Source organism: Lynx canadensis, chromosome F1, assembly GCF_007474595.2.
Source record: "Lynx canadensis isolate LIC74 chromosome F1, mLynCan4.pri.v2, whole genome shotgun sequence".
Lineage (NCBI taxonomy): Eukaryota > Metazoa > Chordata > Mammalia > Carnivora > Felidae > Lynx > Lynx canadensis.
Window position 1 is genome coordinate 60,324,190 of NC_044319.2, and position 18,483 is coordinate 60,342,672.

Below are 18,483 nucleotides of genomic sequence, written 5' to 3' on the forward strand. Positions count from 1 at the left end.
CACAGAATCCGAAGCAGGCTCCAGGCTCTGAGTTGTCAGCCCAGAGCCCAACGCAGGGCTCCAACTCACAGACCATGAGATCATGACCTGAGCCGAAGTCGGACGCTTAACCGACTGAGCCACCCAGGTGCCCCAGGCATTGTGTATTTTTATGGAGAAGTTGGGGTCAGAGTCAGACAGGCCTGGCTTTGCTGCAGGAGGAGGCAGGGAGCCTCCGTGAACATCCCAGGAACAGCCTGGAAATTCCCCAAGACAGTTAGAGGGCACCGTTATGCCCGCAATATTTACAACACAGCAGATAAAAGCGGGGAGGTGGTTAGCGATGGCCTGAGTTCCCCTTGGCAGCTGGGTCGTGGCACCTGTCGGCACTTTGAGAGGTGCCAAAAGGCCTCTCCGTGCTCGGTCTTCATAATCTCCCTCGCTCGGATCTGCCAGGACACCTGAAATTCCACAGCGGTGACTGTTTGGTTGGAGGCATTTTGTGTTCAGTGCATCTACGTTTTTGACGGTGGGAGAGAACAAACACGTCAAGCTCTGCTAATCATGGACTCCTCCGTGTCACCTGGGTGCTTCCTGTCCCCAGAGTCACAACCCGAAAGACTGGGACGTAGGATATGTCAGTTTTGATGGAAAATAGGAGGAGGTCCAGAGAGGTCTGGACGAGGGGCCAGCAAACTGTGGCATGCAGGCCTAATCTGGCCTGGTGCCTGTTTTTTGGAATACTGTTTTATTGGAACACAGCTGCACCTGTTGTAGTGTGGTTTTTGCGCCACCATGGCAAGGTTGAGTCATTGCAGTACAGACTTTAAGGCTTTCGAAGAGTAAAATACTTACTCTCTGGTCTTTTACCAAAAAAAAAAAAAAAAAAAAAAAGTTTGTAGGCCCCTGGCCTAGAGCATGAAGGCCTCTTGGAAGGCAAAATGTGGGACCTGAGGGAACAGAGAGAGAGAGAGAAATTAGTAGCAGAAAGGAGGAATAAAATAGGGAGAAAGTGTACCCACAAAAGCAATAGAAACCCCGGAGACAAATCTTAATCTCCTTTCTGTCCTCCCCCTCTTGCCCTTCCTCTCTCACCCCTGGCCCCCCTCTCCTTCCTCTTCTGAAAACAGATGTTTTCGTCTCTCCTCTTATAGGGATGTGGGGAGGATGAATGAGAGCATCGGTGCTCTCCACATCCTCCAGAAGTGGGCAGCCGGGGTTATCCTGGGAGGTAGTTCTGTTCCCCCCTCCCCGTTGTTCAGGATAGAATAGCGCTCCTGGGGAAGGTGCCCGTATCCCAGACAAGCAGACATACAGATTCAGCGACACGGGGCGGGGCGGGGGGGGGGGTGCCTCCGCCACCCTGCCTCTGGGGCTCCGAACAAACCTCAGCGCTTAACCTCTTCCTTCTGGAGCCAGCCCAACCCCTCTCCCTCCCTTCACCTTCCTTCTCGCAAGGACACACTCACATTCTGCAAAACCCGACTCGCAGCGTTGGCTGGGGTCACGTCTGCCAAGAGAGAAGTGAACGCTGGCTTCGTAAACCCTTAACTCAGACTCCCGAAAACAGGCAGCTATTATTAACAGAAAACATGTGTCTCGATCAAGAATACTCCTCTTATGTTGGAGTAGTGGTCATGATGATGGTGATGATGATTTACCAAGCAACTGTTCCCTTCTACACTGCGCTAAACCTTTTACACACGTATCATCTCATGGAACTCCAGGGACGCTGTCACTTCCCCTGATGAGAAAATGGAGCCTTGAAAAGTTTGGGCCAAATCACACATCCTAACTGGTAGAACCCAAGTTTAAGCCTGAGTTTTGGGACTCTCGAGCCCATGTGTTATCTATACCGCATTGCTTTCCCAAATGATGGCCGCGGAGATGAGCCATCATCAAGGAATCTAGCATGACTTTAGACTTTACACGTTCAGTAGTTATGTTTTCCCAGTTATCAACAAACATTTGCGTCAGGCTGCGTGAGGAATGGCTTCAGGAGAATCAGCCTGGCTCCAGAAGACGTTTGCAAATACCGCTTTATGGACAAAACTGGCATAAGATAGGAGGTTTCTAAATTATAAAATTGGATCTGATGTTTTTTTTAATCTGGGATAAAATGGTTTATATTTTCCAACTCCCTTTTTTTAAAAAATTAAGCTTTTATTTTTGATTCCAGTATAGTTAACGTACAGTGTTCTAGGAGTTTCCGGTGTACTATGTAGTGAATTGTACAATCGCACTCTGGATCTGCCAGTCGTTTGTTCCAGACTTAACCCCTTTTAGTCCCTCCTGGGGGTGGGGATGGGGGTGTCGGCCCATTTGCAAAGAAAACTCACTGAAGTCCTCCCTGTTACCAGAGGAGCACCCTCTTGACCCTGAGGAATCCACCAGCAGACAGAATTATTGGCCTCGTGGAAGGAACTGGCCTCTGCGGGGTCTCCGAGCAGTGGATGTTGGGTCCATCCAGGGTGAAGGTGGGGAGTCGGCGGCCTCTTTTTTTCCTATGGTCTCTCTTCTTGTGGGGTCTTTTTATTTGCCTGTGGCTTTTAGTTCCTCTGCGCTTGGTTTTTCCTTGCCGTTCTGAAAATCTCCTTCTCGAAAGATCCTCAAACCCCTTGCTATGGAGGGATGGCTGAGGTGCGCCGACTGGATTTGCCCTGGGAAGAGCCACCTCCGAGGGGAAGATGCAGAGTAGCCACTCCTTGTCATGCGGTTTCTTCTTCTTCTTCAGTCTTTCTGGGCCTTTCCCCTGTACTCTCCAGGGGAGTGAGGCAGAAAGGAAAGGGCGTTCCTTCCACTCAATGTCGAGCTTCCTATGCACCAGGACCGTGTTAGTTGCTTTGGCCACAGCAGCACTGCCCCTGAGTCGCCCACGGCTGGGTGCTATCGCTGCAGGGGTGCAGGTGGGGAAACCGAGGCACAGCGCGTGATGGCACTCCCATAGCGCCGTGTGCTTACACCGGGGGGCCGAGCTGGATGGAGCCCCAGGTGTGCCTACATCAGACCCGTGCAATGACATTGAAAGGGCCATGCCCTCAAGGTGCTCAAAGCTTAATGCTCCTTCATGTTCCAAGTGTACGCTTAAATGTTCGTAGACGGAAAAGGCCGTTGTCCTGGAACATTCCACAAAAGTCGAAACCGGGATGGCACGTGCAGATGAGTATCCTTTACGGAGGACGGTGGGATGAACAAGCATGTGCAGCTCCCACACGGGGCGGGGCGGGGGGTGGGTGGTCCCGAAGGGGAGCAGCGTCAGGAGACCGGAGCCCTTGGGACAAGGCTGTCCGCTGGAGGAAAGGAGACAGCTGAGCGGTGTGAGGACCCGGAGAGAAACGAGGTTCTTGTTTGCGTGACGTGAGCACATAGCTGCCAGTGGCTTTTAATGCTGAAAGAAGGAAGACGCCTCCTTCACACGGGGACTTCCCGGACCCTGAAGCATCTTCTCTGGAGTGTGAGGTCTGTGGGCTGCAGGAGGTAGCCTGGGAGAGAACGTGACACGCGCTGAAGGCTTTACTTGCTTCCGAAGTTCTCTTTGTATTGGTCACTGCTCATCAAGGAAGCCACATAAATATAAACAGTTCCTTTGGTAGTTACTTATTCTATACCGGAGCAGTTCTAACTACCCGTGTTGTGTGCATTCCGCAGGTAATCGAACGCTGGTCCTTTTATGGCCTTTGGAACAGTAGTATTTTCTGTCTCCTGACAGTGGCTCGAATTTCAGACACAGTGTCCAGGAAGTTATCCAAAATTTCTCCAGGTCTGGACTTAAAAAAAAAAAAAAGACATCTAAGAAATAATAACCAGTGCGATTGGACATTTATTATATGCCAAGCAGTATTTTTTTTTTTTTAAAGTAGCCTCCATGCCCAACATGGGGCTCAAACTCACAACCCTGAGATTAAGAGTCACAGGCTCTACTGAGTGAGCCAGCCAGGTGCCCCCAAGTAGCATTTTGCGTGTTTTGTGGGTGACCCCATTTAGACCTTCCAACCCCGATGCAGTAGGTTCTCTTCAACCCCAATTTTGTAGATAAGGAAACTGAGTCAGAGAGTGTTAAGTAACTTGCCCAAAGTCGCACAGTTAGGAAGTGTGGAGCTAGGCCAGCCATTCCGGGAGAAAGTTCTGAGCTGAAATGATGGACTTGGTGGTTTCTGTCTTTGGATTTTGGAAGTATTTTCCTTAGCCCCTTCCTTTCGAGTCAACCCCATGCAGGTTATTGCACTCACATATAAAGCCATCCTGGGAACGTGGACCCAAGCGCCTTGTTATAGAATAACATACAGCTCCAGGAAGCGGCCTCGAAGAACTTAACACATTGTTCTCTGCTGCTTTTAGGCAAAAGTGATGATGAAGAAAGTCTCTGCAAGTCAGTCCATGGCGCAGGGAAAGGAGCTGCTGAAGACGGCAAGGACCATAAGCGCCCCAAACGTCCTAGAACCATCTTGACCACCCAACAGAGGAGAGCATTCAAAGCCTCATTTGAAGTTTCCTCCAAGCCGTGCAGGAAGGTACGGGGGTGGGGGGCGGGAAGAAGGGAGGAAAGGGGGCCGGGCCCCCCTGGTCTGTGTGTACCCTTCACTCCTCTGGAGTGTTGATGGGTGCACTTGGGGGTCAGGGCGGTGGGGGAGGCGGTTCAGATCGAGCCTGTGCAGATAGCCTGCGGCCCTCCTGGAGATTCTAGATCCCTGATGCTGTGGCCAGGGCCATGATGGAATCTCCCTGTACTCGTGTGCACGTTTACCCATTTCGCTTGGCTGCTTGCTCAATACACGGAGAGCAACAGGAAGAATAGGAACAGGTACCAGTTAGGGGTATAGACCCAGAGGCTATAACAAAGGCAGTAAAAACACAGTGGTTTGTGGAATGTATTTATTTACCTATTTTTGGTCTAGTATGTTCCACTTGGAGTGGTGGTTTGGGGGTTCATCCACGTCTCAGTTCGTTCATTTTCGCTGCTGAATGGTATGGCTAGACGGACCACAGTTGGTTTATCCGGTCATCTGTTGATGGATGTTTGAGTTGTTTCCAGTTTGGGGCCGTTACAGATGGGGCTGCCATGAACATCTGTGGTCTAAGGAGGTGGGAGTTCACTTCCATCTTCGGTCACAGTCCAGAGGTGAGCAATCTGAGACTGGCAGGGAGCTGTATTATCCATCATTGGTTCCAAGGGGCCGCATTAGCTGTCACCATCGTTTCCAGCCACCATGGTGGAGAAGGAGGGTGTGGAGGGCAAGCATTTGCCTACTGAGGGCGTGCCCCGAGATTCTCTGTATCACTTTCTCTCATCCGTGGCGGCCAAAATTGAATCCCGTGACCGCGCCTCCTGCAAGTGGGGCTGGGAGATGAGTCTATCTGGGTGACCACGTGCCCTGCCGCAGCTTGGGATCCACCTGCTAATAGGAGGGAGGGGGGATTGGATATTGGAGACAATAAGCCGTCTCTCCCACAAAGAGCCACACCCATTTATTAAGCACCCGCCATTTAATGACTGCCTGCTGTATGCTCAGTTACGTTACTTACGCAGTACAAATAGGAAAACTGTTTTGCCGAAATTCGTGGAGGAAATACGTTTTTCGAAAATTTAGCACTGTTTCTCCTGCGTCCCTCTTAGTCGGCTTTTGCTGTAATAACAAACAAAGTCTCAGTGGCTCCAGCGGACCTGGCTTTCCTGCCCCGGGACGGTGGCTTGGCCGTGGCCCAGCTGGGCTCAGGGTCAGGCCTTCTCCACCTGTCTCTCTGGGGCTCCAGGCTGAGGGACCAGGCTGTTCTCATGAGGATGGCGGGAGCCACGTCCCACCAGGCAAGCCCGCCCCGTTGGATCACACGTGCCACTTCCTCGCACATCCCGTGGGCCAGAGCAAGTCACGTGGCTAACTCCGTGTGAGGCGTGGGGAAGGCCCACCAATTGGAGCAGCGGAGGGAGGGTGGCTCTTTGCGAAACAATAATATCGTCTGCCATAACATGTGACCTCTGACAAGTGTCCCTACAGACCTCTTTCCTTCGGTGTCCTTGTGGCTCCTTGGGCTTCAGGGGTGGTGCCAGCAGGAAGTGAAATAGCCCCAAAGTAGGCTTGCCCGAGGACAAATGATCACCTCCCTCGTTTATTACTTATCCTCCATGTACTGGACTCCCAGCCTCTGTATGGCCCTGTGCCCGGTGCTTGTCCCCGGGCAGGCTGTAGGCCGCCGGCGGGGAGGAGACGCATGTGCACATAACTAACACCGGGGAGGAAGCGGTGAGGACCATACCGGAGGGGCAGCCGGGAGCCGTGGGAGCCCGGAGAAGGGAAAGGTCTCTTCTGTCGGGGGAATCAGGCAGGGCTTTGTGGAGCAGGTAGCTTTTTGAGCCGGGCCTCTGAAACACGGATGGGGTTTCAGCAGGTGGAGGTGGGTCTGGGGCCCACTGCTCTCTTAGTTGGCTGAGCAGAAGGATGTGCTTTAAAGGTCCGGTCTCATCATCTCCCTTCTCCTAAGCCTCGGCCCAAGTGGTGTGATGAAAGGGGGAGTCCTTCCCCAGGCCCCCAGGGAGCTGTGCTCACGGCTGTGCCTTCAGTCCCATCTCCGCCCCAGACCGTAAGCCACAGGGCAGCGCCTCTCGGACCCCTTCTTGGGAAGGCTGTGCTCTTGGCCTCTTCCCTCCTGGCCCGCACCTCACCACGTGCCTGCACGGAGGGCGGCTTTTAAACCCATCTCGTCATTAGAGGGACCCTGACTGTCCTGTTTCTGTGAGGCCATGGCGCATGTGCTGTGCCAGAGCCGACTGCTTCGCTCTGCCAGATTCCAGAAGGCTCCTGACTCACTCAGGGTACGGGAGTATGAATGGCCGTGAAACGCCCAAACCCCCCTAGAGCTATGAGAGACCAAACCAGACGTTCAGGTCGGTGAATTCCGTTGGAGGAGAACAAGAGAGAGCCATTTGTTACATAAAGTGATTCTCACCCTCCATCCTTCTTAAGTAGGTTAGTCCACATGGAACTTCGCTAATGTTCCAGAACCGTCCGAAGGCCTGATTTCCAGAGTAAGAGAAACTGAGAAACGCCTCTTGGAATGCACATCTAAATTATTTATTCCTCTCTTTGTTCGCCTGGTGAAGGACCTCTCTCCACTTGAAGGGAAGCAATGGTCTTGCATTTGGGATCAGGCTGGACCTTAAACCCTAGCCGGCAACCATCTAGGATGCAGCCGGCCGGCCTCCCTATGCACCGTGTAGGGAATGTTCAGCCCCTCCTCTGAGATGCCAATGTTTCTGTATTTCTGATGTTCAAGGTGAGGGAGACCCTGGCCGCAGAGACAGGGCTGAGCGTCCGTGTCGTCCAGGTGTGGTTCCAGAACCAGAGAGCTAAGGTAATCTGCTTCGTACCGCTGTCTATCTCTGTGTGGCTCATTTCCTGAAATAATACAATAGGACTTCGTACTCGCAGATGGGTTTTCCAACCAGAGCTTGTTGGACGGATTTTCTAAACAGAACTCATAGGTCTCCTGATTCAGAAATTCTGTTGAGGGTCCCCTGGGTGTCCCAGTCGGTGGAGCGTCTGACTTTGGATTTTGACTCAGGTCATGATCCCAAGGTTGTGGGATCGAGCCCCACGTCGGGCTCCGTGCTGAGTGTGGAGCCTGCTTGAGATTCTCTCTTTCTCTCTCTCTCTCTCTCTTTTGCCCCTACCCCCTGCCCTTCTTGCCCACTCATGCTTTGTCTAAAATAAAATAAAGTTAAAAATTTGAATGAATTCTGTTGACCACAGTCACGTCAGCCACAGCAGCCCTGCAGAAGGGGAAGGAGAGGGCGTTTGTTCTGGTGAAGTGGTTTTGATTTTCCTGGTGGCCATGACTGTGAATCTGGCTAGCCGTATTCTGCCAGAATACAAAAGCAGATTCTTTCATTCACCTTTGTTTAACCCAGATACCGAAGTTCTTTTAAAATTGCGAAGAGAAACCTACATAGCACACAAGTCTAAGGTGATACCCTGGTACAGTAGGATGAATGCCTTTACTTACCTCTCCCAGTGCCCCCTAAATACACCCCAACCATCATATTGTCCTCTGGAGCCTACCACGGTCTGTACTGCCCTGCCTTGATCATTTATTGGTTTTCTGCCCCTAAAAATGCATGTGGCCCATGGCCCATATGTCTGGGGTCCTAATCCATAGTAGGTGATCCGTTAATATCTCATTATCTGATTGTGATTGGTTAAGATAGCACTGCCCTAACTGAATTCTTTAGAATAGGGCACTTGATGTGTATTCAATCCTGAAAGGAAACTCCACGTTTCAATAGGATTAAGAGACCCCATAGCCTAATGTGTTCGTGAAGCAGAGGAGTTTGAAGCCTTGAGAAATGTTGCAGGAGAGAACTTTTTGTTTGCTTGTTTTTCTTAGGGTCTCATGGAGCCCTGACTTCCCCCAGAACACAGTTTGGGAAGCGTTGGGTTAAAATGTTCCTTCTGGGAAGTCTTAGTATTAACAGGGTGCTTTGGGAGACCAGCTCCTTACCTGGAGGCACGGATCTCCTGGGAGGCATCTCAGACACGGGGGCCAGCAGGTGGGGGAGTGGGTGGGAACCGCCTGGGGGCACATCCCAGGTCACACCCTGTCAGTCAGCAGCCGCTTGCCACACATCTAAGCCGGGCTGCGTCCCGCATCCCCACGCTTACACCACACGTGAGACTGTCACGGCATGAGCAGCAAGGTTTATCAGCTCAGAGGAAGTCCCTGTGCCTGGAAGACCAGTTTCCCAGCCCGCTGTCTTCCCAGGGCTGCAGGTGCAGAGCCCACAGCGGCCCCGGGCAAACTTGGGGCTCCTCCAGCTCGGCTCCCTTCCTGAGTCAGAGCGCGGGACGTCCCGTGGTCTCTCTGCTTTGCACACAAGGCTGGCCCGCTGCCCGTCCCCTGACTCTAACCCTGCGCCCCTCTCCTCATCAGATGAAGAAGCTGGCCAGGCGACAGCAGCAGCAACAGCAGGACCAGCAGAACACCCAGAGGCTGAGTTCCGGTAAGTGGGGGGGCGGGGGGGTGTTCCTAGCCGGGCCTTCCAGGGTCCAGGCCTTGCCCACTGACTGGCTCTTTGAATGCCACTTCTGCGCTCTGCGAAGCCCTGTCCACACCAAAGAGAGTGGCTAGTCCGCTGGGGACCGAGCCCGGGGGATCTGGGAGAGGGTTGAGGGCACCGGGCTGAGGCCCGTGATGCTGACTGTGTGCAGAGCCCCCAGGACTGTGGCCGGACTCCCCGCGGAGCCCAGGACGCACCCAGATCTTTCTCCTTCCTAGCAAATCAGCTGACAGAGGACACCCGTGTGGTTGACCCCGTCCCAGAATAACATGAAATAGTAAAAACAGGAACCCCCTGCCTCGTCGGGCACGTGTGTAGATCACAGAGTGCTCTCGTGCTGACCTGACTCTGACAGCACCTCCACCCGGGGGGGCAGAGAAGTACTCTCTCCCCGTCTCACTGATGAGCAAACAAGGGCGCTGCAGGGCTGAACGTGGTCCTAGAGGAACAGGGGGGGGGGGTCGGGACCGGAGTATGTTTCTCTGATTCTGAGTTCGTCTAGGCCACGCTGCCCCGCCTCCCCCCGCCTGTGTGCCCCTTTGTTTGTTGCTGTTGTTTTTAAAAAAAATTTTTGTTTTAACGTTTATTGTTTTTGAGACAGAGAGAGAGCATGAACAGGGGAAGGTCAGAGAGAGAGAGACACAGAATCTGAAACAGGGTCCAGGTTCCAAGCCATCAGCCCAGAGCCCGACGCGGGGCTCGAACTCACGGACCGCGAGATCGTGACCTGAGCTGAAGTCGGACGCTTAACCGACTGAGCCACCCAGGCTGTGGCTGAGGCTGTGACCCCTCATGGGAATTTAAAAAAAAAAATAGAAAAACTACTCTTAGACCTGTGTCACTCTTAAAGGGGTATGCCCCCAACGGCCACCCGGTGGGATTCCCTGAGGGGTCTGTTTGTGCCCAGAACAGGAATTGTCAGCCTCCAATGTGCACAGAAGTCACTCGAAATTTGATACAATTCAGATTCTGATTCTTAAAGTCTGGGTAGGGGCTGAGATTCTGCATTTTTAACAAACTCCCACCGTGCTGGCCCATGGACCGCAGTCAATGGGCCGTGGACTGTGAGATTGTTCTCAGGCCCCCAGACAGGGCCCCCTGTCCTTGCGTGGACTTGCCTCGTGCTTAATACCTGGGCTAGGCTCAGTCTACACTTGGGCTCTTGTAGCACAGAGTTCTCTTGGCTTCTTCTCTTCTAGGCCAAACAGTGTCTTCACGGCAAGATAGATATTCAGAGAGAGGGAGGGAAAACAAGGACATGGGCACTGGGGAAGGTTGGAGGGGCGAGTGGGTCAGGAGACCTGAATACTGCCCCAGCTCCACCCCCAAAGCTGTTTGATCTCAGACCAGCCTTTCTGTCTCCTGGAGCCTCAGGCCACCTGTCCCCAGGGTGGGATAATCGCACCTGTCAGCAGCGTTGGGCTGGGCTCCTGGGAAGTTCAGAGAGGGTCACAGATAGGAGAGGGCTTTGGGAAGAGCCACACACGTTGACTCCATATAGGCCAACACCCTTGAAGGGGGAAGAATGCACGGAGGCATTATGAGAACACAAACTCAGAGTGCTTGGGACTTTGAAGAATTCGAAGGGCAGCTCCTAGGCCAGACTTAAGTAGGCAGATGCTGGCAGAAAATAGTCTCTGAGAGTTAATGGAACCATGTTCAGAGGACCACAGGGTAGAGGCAGGAAGTGAGGCCCCTATTCTCTGAAAGTTTATACACCGATGTAGCAAGTTGTTCCAAAACACATTCACATGGTCTCATGGAGTCTGCCTGTCAGCTCCTCGAGGTCAGCCGGGCCAGTGTCATGAACCCCACGTAACTGACGGGCCCCAAGTATAGTGATTCTGGAACGATCTTTAGATCCATCACCTCCAGTGGCTGCCAAACCTGTGTGTACCATCAGACGCGTGTTTGTTTTGTGATCTCTTTCAAGGAAGCTCTCCAAGTTCAACTGCACCTCCCTGCCCTTATTCTCCAAGGTTGGTCCTGATAGCCCTTGGTAGGGCACAGGCTGGAAACTGCTGATGTCACCTCATTCCTGACCATTTCATAAATGAGGAAACCAAGACTCAGGACGTGTAATGATCTTGCCATGGCTAGATCTAGCCAAGATAACCCTCCATGAGTGTCACCACCCGGTGTTCACACCCTGTGCGGTCCCCCTCGGACACTGATGAGGGGTGACCGAGGGTGTGGCTTCTGAGGCTAGGTCGCAAAAAATGTGGCGGTTTCTGCTTTGTGCTCTGCTGGATCCCTGGCTCTGAGGAAGCCGGCCGCCATGTTGTGAGGATGTTCAAGCAGGTGGAGAAGATGGTGTAGTGGGGCAATGATGGGATGGCAGATACGGCGTGTCGCCCTCCAAGTCCGGGGCTCCCTGTGTCACGTGCACCAGCCCCTCTCACTCTCTTCTCCTTATGAAGCTGCAGCAAAGGCCAGTGCTGGACGGGAACACTGGGCAGTGAGGGGTATGAAGTTCAGAAGATGTGCTCGGCTTTCTCGCCCAGCCTGGGGTCCTGGGCTGCACATGGAGAATGATCTGCCTTCTTCTTTGTCCCCCAGCTCAAACAAATGGCGGTGGGAACGCTGGGATGGAAGGGATCATGAACCCCTACACGGCTCTGCCCACCCCACAGCAGCTCCTGGCCATCGAGCAGAGCGTCTACAGCTCAGACCCCTTCCGACAGGGCCTCACCCCCCCTCAGATGCCGGGAGACCACATGCACCCATACGGTAAGATGGGCCCCGGCCCCACAGGGACCGCTCACGGCTCGCTGGCGTGGGTCTCTCCTTCCCTCCCAAACACACATGTGCAGTTCCCAGATGCTCAGCGAAGCTACAAGCAGAATACGTGCCCAGAAGATGTCACTGCATCGTCTAACCAGTGGCTACAGAAGAAAGACCAGTACCCACAGTCATCAGTGATGTTCCCACTTATTCTCCTTTTCAAAGATTCTTGTTAAAGTAGGAGGCTGTACTTTGATTGTAAACCTGTTCGCTGTGATCGAATTTCCCTTCTTTCCTTTCACACCAGGTACCACATGTTTGCAAGCAATGCCGGCCGTGATGTAGGCCGAAGGCCTTAATTAAGCAAACTTTTAGACAAAGAAAGAAAATACAGAAAAGCGCAGAGAGCAAATTTTCTAATGCAACTGATACTACTTAGGTGCTCTCAATTAACTCCTGAAACATAACCTGACTTGGGAAGTGAAAAGTATCCGCCCCCCGCCGCCCCCCCGCAACTCCCACTCCACCAAAACTGGGGTTGCTTTAAATGCCAGGTGTTGAGATGGCTTAGCCTCCCCAACTGTCAAGCTTGCTGGGCGGACAGCAGCTGGGGCCTGGGCACTCTGATGGAGTGGGCGAGCTCTGGAGCGGAGGTCTGAAGTTCAATCTCAGGGCCCAACACATTTTTAGACAGAGGAGGTCAGTGGCCTATGGAATGCGTCTGTCCTGTGTAATCTGTGATCCGTTACACTGAGAGCTACAATTAAAGTTTTATTCAGCAGGCCTTCAAAACAGGTTGAGAGCGGTGTGCCTCAGCCCACAGATTTTGTCAAACAACTGCTTTCATCAAAGAAAAATTCTGTCTTCCCACGTGCTGCATATAGCAGATGCTGATTAAGACCTGGCCCTCTGTAGGGACCTCCCTGACCAACGCCGCTCATTTGCACGTACATAGATCTATCCATGCAGGTAAAACGTGTGGAGGGTCTGACAGACGTACCTCTAGGTCCTTGTCACAAAGATCCCCGAGCTGTTCCACAGTTTGCCCTACTGTCTTCTCTGTCCAGGGTGTGAATTAGTCCAGGGCGGGCCCCTAACCTTGTCTCTTCTGCAGGACACATTCGGGGAGGCAGCAGGCCCTCGGTATGTCTGAGGGGACTTGTATTTCCACCAAGGTCTCTTGAGCCTTATCCACAACGCTGACATTTATCTTCTTACCAGTCGTCCTCCAAGAACCATTTTGGGGGCCGAGTCCTCTAGGAGCCCTGCCCCAGCCCCTCTAGCTGGCGATGCTATGTCCTGCCCGCTCCCCAGCCTTGCTGTGTAGACTTTCTGGCGTTTGCTCATGCCACACCCAATTTGCACTTTGTCACATCCTTGTTTACACTGTTTTCAGTCGTCGTGCTTTCCACCCGAGCCCCCAAAGGACACGGGAGATCTTCTGTGGATGGGGATTACCTCCCTCCTACTCTCCTACATAGCCCTCCCTCCACCCCGTCCTCAGAATCCACTAGAAAACCTCACGGGGGCGGGGGGAGGGGGCGGCTGTGCTCAGCTCATACTCGCTGCAATCCACTACACTTCCCAGCGCCGAAGGGAGTCCCTGCTTCTGGACCCTCATGACCGTTTCATCTTCATTTCAGGTGCGGAGCCCCTTTTCCACGACCTGGATAGTGACGACACCTCCCTCAGTAACCTGGGTGACTGTTTCCTAGCAACCTCAGAAGCTGGGCCCCTGCAGTCCAGAGTGGGAAACCCCATTGACCACCTGTACTCGATGCAGAATTCTTACTTTACCTCTTGAGTCTTCCCCTCGAGTTCTGTGGCTGGGCTCCCACACGGACCAACCCTACTATGTGAGGGGTTGGCCGGCTGTAGAGAGGGGGAGGCCAGGGAAGAGGTGGGGTGGGGAGGGAGTTCTGTCGGGGATGCTGTTGTATGACGATCTGATGTAGCTCGGCATTTCCAAAGACTGAATATACAATGATCGCGTAGCTTCGTGTTTCCAATAAGAGTCTTAGCTTAGGTATGAAGACGTGTTTCTCATTAAGGACAGGGACTTTTAATATAGACATTCTCATGCAAACTAGGTACCTAGAGACTCCTAACAACTTCCCACCGTTTTGGGGAAGCTCTTGTCAAGAGGTGCGTACGTCTACCCATCCATATACCCATAGACAGACAGACGGACAGATAGATGTGTGTGTGAGTGTGTAACCTTCCATACTTTATCATCAAAGTTTATTCCTAATTATGACAGGCACCAACTGTACAGAAAAAGTAACTTTATTTTCCGTGTGAACTATATTTAAGGAAATGCTTGATGCACTTAAGTTATAAAAATGAGATAATTTACTTTTATAAACTTTATTTTTAGTTCGGAGAGACTTGTCGGCAGGGCAGAGAGGCCAGAGGCCTGCTCCACCTGGGCCCGTAGCTTTGAGTGCTCGGCTGAGCTTTGAGTGCTTGGCTGAGTTCTGTTTTCGAGAGCGTCACGGGGTCTGGAAAGCAGCTCCGTGCGGCTGACCGTATTCTCTCACGGATTCTTGCTCTCTTCGGGGCCGAATCACAGGGCTCGGGTGGGACCGAAAACTCCTTGATCACGTTCTTAGAAAATGTAAAGCCGAGACTCTTCAGCTTTCTTTTAAATTCTGACGCGTAGCTGTGGGAGGCAGTTGGAAGGTCAGTTCTGCTCTTGAACTTCAGCATCTGTGGGTGTGGGATGAGACTGACAGTATGTACCTACCTCACTGGGGGACACTGAGGCTTAATTCACCCCCAGGACACATGAGCAGGGCTGAAACCAATATCCCATATTTGTTTAAAATACCAGACCGGTCACTGGGCAAAGGGGGCTCCGTGGGGCCGCCCGTCGCCCGAACCCCAAGGGTGACTCTCCCTGCTGTGGTCCCTTCTGCAAAGCCTCGGCTGGAGACACCAGCTCAGGGCAGCTCAGGGGGATGCCAGGGTCCTTCCATGGGGAGGAGGCTACTGCTGAGCAGATGGAAGAGGGCATTGTGGTGTTCTAGAGTGTTCTAGGGTGTTCTAGACACAGGGTGTCTAGAGTATTCTAGGGTGTTCTAGAGTGTTCTAGAGTGTTCTAGTCGGGATTGGGCCGACGACGGCCTGCAGGCCTGTGTTTTATGGCCTGCCAGCTAAGAATGGCTTTTACATTTTTAAAGGATTCTTTAAACAAAGAAAGAAAATATGCGGCACAGTGTATGTGGCCCAGAAAGCCTGAAAATATTTACTACCTATTCTGTCCACCTCTTTTCATAAAATCTCTGCTGGCCTCTGTTCTAGAGAGTCTATTTCTTAAACAGCCTTCTGGAGCTCTTCGAGGCAGCGGGGATCCAGCGAGCACGCAGGGTTCCCCTCCCTCTGTCTCGCTTTTCGGACTCGGAGCACAGAAGCCCCAGCAGCCATTGTACACAGGGACACTTCACAGCCTGTTCTCCAGGTGCGGTGCTAGGGGCCCGCTACTTCTGTGCAGGGATGCCTCCTGAGAAAGCAGACAAGATGATGGGGAAGACGGGGGGCGGGGGGGTGGGGATCAGCCTGGGCTCCTCTGAGGGGGCCGTTCGGGCTTGGCCTCACTCCTGAGGACGTTCTAGGTCTTCGGAGCCTCGGACACAGAGACTTGTCCCCTTCATTGTCTGCAAGGCCAGAGGGAACACGCTCCCTTACGGTAGAGTCTGTGTTGTGTGATTTTGTGTGTGTGCTCTTGTTTGTAATTTATGCAAACCACCAAGAACCCCAAACCAGTCTGGCGAGTAGAAGTCCTGCAGGTGCCTACCACTCCGCAGGCTTCTGTAGAGATCCGTCGGAGAACGTAGCAGATCCTATGTGAGTGAGACAATTAGAGATCCTTCCTCCACTCGTAATGGCATACCGAGATGAAATTAAAAACCTCTTACCAATGAGCTGTCGTTGATTCAGGGGCAGGGGCGGAGGGCAGGGAACCAGGGGGACACGGGAGTTTTGTCCACAGGGGCCTGGGAAAGAGCATACGGCGGTACCGCGCAGCTTAACACGCAGGGAAAGGGGCTCCGGCAAAGCTAAGGAGAAGGGAGCCTTCGCCCTCCCGCCGGGACGGACGCCGAGACCCCGGTCTTTACAAACAGCTGCGGAAGGAGGTCCCGGGCGCGTTCCGACGGCATCGGCAAGTTCACCCGAGGCAGAATGGTTTGCGTTGTGCGTGGGGAGAACGTTCGCTGGGAAATCAGAGCGCTGTCATGGGGCGGGAGAATCTCCCACAGGACTGAAGGGAGATGCCTGGCCGGGATGGGGGAGCCGAGCAAGCAGACAGGAGCTTCCCCCAAAAGTTCTCGGTGGTTTTCGGTGTGATCTATGGGTGGGTTTTACGACCATAGAGAAAAGAGGTGAGACAACCCTGTGAATGCGTGTGCGGCATCATTCTCCCCGTGTTCTCTCGCTCGCCTGGCAAGACCCTCTCCCCCCCCACCTCCGGCTCACTCAACCCCGTGTGAGAGGCTGGCTCTGCCTCTTGCCGAGGGTCTGGAAGGTGGGCAGGGGGAGCCCACCAGGGAAGGCGGTCTCACTGTGCCCTCCCCCGGCCGCCCCTGCTTCCACCTCCAGCTTCCCGAGAGAGCGAGCCCAGGCCCGAGACGGTCCCCAGCACGGTTTGCCTTCTTGACATCTGCTTATCCTCCAGCATCGGTCTGTGCTCGGCCTTCTCAGGAAGCCTGCAGAGCTGGGTGGGGTGTCTGTGCGGGGAGCCCGGCAAGTGCACCTGCTGCAATAAACGCCCCCCCCCCCATTTTATAATCATTCCAACACAATAGGAGTTTCTACTTGGCTCCCTGGGAGGGAGTCTGGGTCCGGAGGGCCCCTCTCTTCCACGTGTAATGAAGGCTGGGCTCATGGCTTCCAAGATGGCCCTGCCGATTGGTTTTCTCTTCTTTCCTCTTTACGACTTTGGGCTAAAAGTGGGCCCGTCCAGGTCTGAATCCCAGGGCCTCCACCTACTAGCTGCACGGCCTGACCGGGGCAGGTTCCTTGACTCTGCCAAGATCCCGACTCCTCGTCCACAGCACAGACGTGGTTCTTGTCCCTCGCAGAGGTGACGAGGACAAGTGAGGTCGCACAGGTCAAGCACAGAGCCTCGCGTGGGGCGCACAGCGAGCGCCCGATGTGTGGTGGCTACCTCGCCAGACGCCGGGGTGTTGATGGAAGGCTAAGGGAGTCTCCCACCATGTTTGAGGAAAAAGGAGAAAACACCCTGGTTTACCCCTTTCACCCCTGGGGTCAACATAATCACTTCTTCCCCTAACTTCTTTAGACCTCAGTGTGGGTCTCCATATAGCCTGACTCGGAGTTGTGGAGGGTCAGGTTTTTTTGTTTTTTTTTTAATTTTCTTGCTTTCATACAGTTTATTTATTTTGAGAGAGAGGGAGAGAGAGAGAGAGTGATCGGGGAAGGGGCAGAGAGAAATTGGGAGACAGAGGATCCAAAGTGGGCTCTGTGCTGAGAGGAGCGAGCCCCATGCAGGGCTCGAACCCATAAACCATGAGATCATGACCTGAGCCGGAGTTGGACGCTCAATCGACTGAGCCACCCAGGCGCCCCTGTTTGTTCGAAAGGCATTCAGATAAAATTCCAATTCCAAGGACACAGCATGAACCCTGTACCCTAAGGAGAAGCCGTCAGGTCATAGGCGATTTGTCCAGCCATCTGTCACCTCAGGACCGAGATAAGAGGGAGGCCCCAGGATCTGAGCCTTTTCTGAATGGCGGAGTTTTGAGCTGACCTGACATGAATCAAAAAATAAGAAGAAATCGGAATGAATTTGTCAATTCCAAACCCAAAGACGTCATTTTTAACTGCGCTGCAATGAAATCCTGAGAATTCCTCTCTCCCTCCCTGCCTTCCCAATACAAATACACACACGCAAATAAATTCAGTTCAAACCAGATGCTAACTCAACTGGAATAAAAGCCAACAATACATTGTTGCCTTGAGTCCCTTTGTTTAGCACATTGTGACATAATGTTCAATGACATGGAGGGGTGAGCTCAAAAGAAGGCCTCCTTGAGGTATTTATCCTGGAAGTACAGGCCCTGTGGGCGGGGCACGTGCCGGATGGGAGGCCCCTGGCCTTAATGTCGTATTTGAGGTTCCCTAGATGTGCAACCTGGGGCAAGGCGCTGGCTCTCCATTCCTTATAAAATGGGGCCAGCGACACCTGCCTGTCTTACAGGTTGGTCGCCGTGAGCATCAAAGGGAACACTTAGGAAAGATCTCTGTAGGCCGTGAGCTGCTGAGTGTCTCAGCATCTTGTCCCAGGAGGTGCACGTAGACGGGTGGCCTGCAGAGCCTGGCTTCACGTGCGGTGCTCCCGCGTGGGTGGATGACCACAGCAGGGACGGGATACCCCAGGTCGGAGTGAGATCACTGGTTTGCTCCCCCAGCAGCGGCGGGTTACTGCCGCCACGGCCTGATGGGCCTTGCCTCCTCCAGAGGACGATTCTGGGGGGGGGGACAAAGCACTCTAGGGTGGCCCAGCCCCTAGTGGCCTGTGTATTTGCTAACCCGTCTCTACCTGTGCTCCAAGCCCTGGCCCCCCATGTGTTCGGGAAGGGAAAGGTGGAGCCCGCCCCTGATCTGGGGTGGGGGGAGGGACCCCCCCTCAACAACTGTGCAGCTGACCAATCCCAACTTGCCTCTTTCAGCACCTTGTTCCTGAATTCATTCAAGTATTTGCTGAGCAC

The 18,483-nt window shown here is 53.3% G+C and overlaps 1 protein-coding gene across 1 annotated transcript in view; it reads left to right on the plus strand.

Annotated features, from left to right (window-relative positions):
* LMX1A (LIM homeobox transcription factor 1 alpha) overlaps nucleotides 1-13,631 on the plus strand; it is a 113,202-nt gene extending 99,571 nt beyond the window's left edge. Inside the window, exons 5-9 of the mRNA XM_030302662.2 lie at nucleotides 4,318-4,490; nucleotides 7,249-7,326; nucleotides 8,902-8,971; nucleotides 11,588-11,758; nucleotides 13,396-13,631. Of these exons, the coding sequence (XP_030158522.2) occupies nucleotides 4,318-4,490; nucleotides 7,249-7,326; nucleotides 8,902-8,971; nucleotides 11,588-11,758; nucleotides 13,396-13,556 (653 nt within the window). The 3' untranslated portion in view covers nucleotides 13,557-13,631. The remainder of the gene's footprint in view (nucleotides 1-4,317; nucleotides 4,491-7,248; nucleotides 7,327-8,901; nucleotides 8,972-11,587; nucleotides 11,759-13,395) is intronic.
* The last annotated feature ends 4,852 nt before the right edge of the window (nucleotides 13,632-18,483 follow it).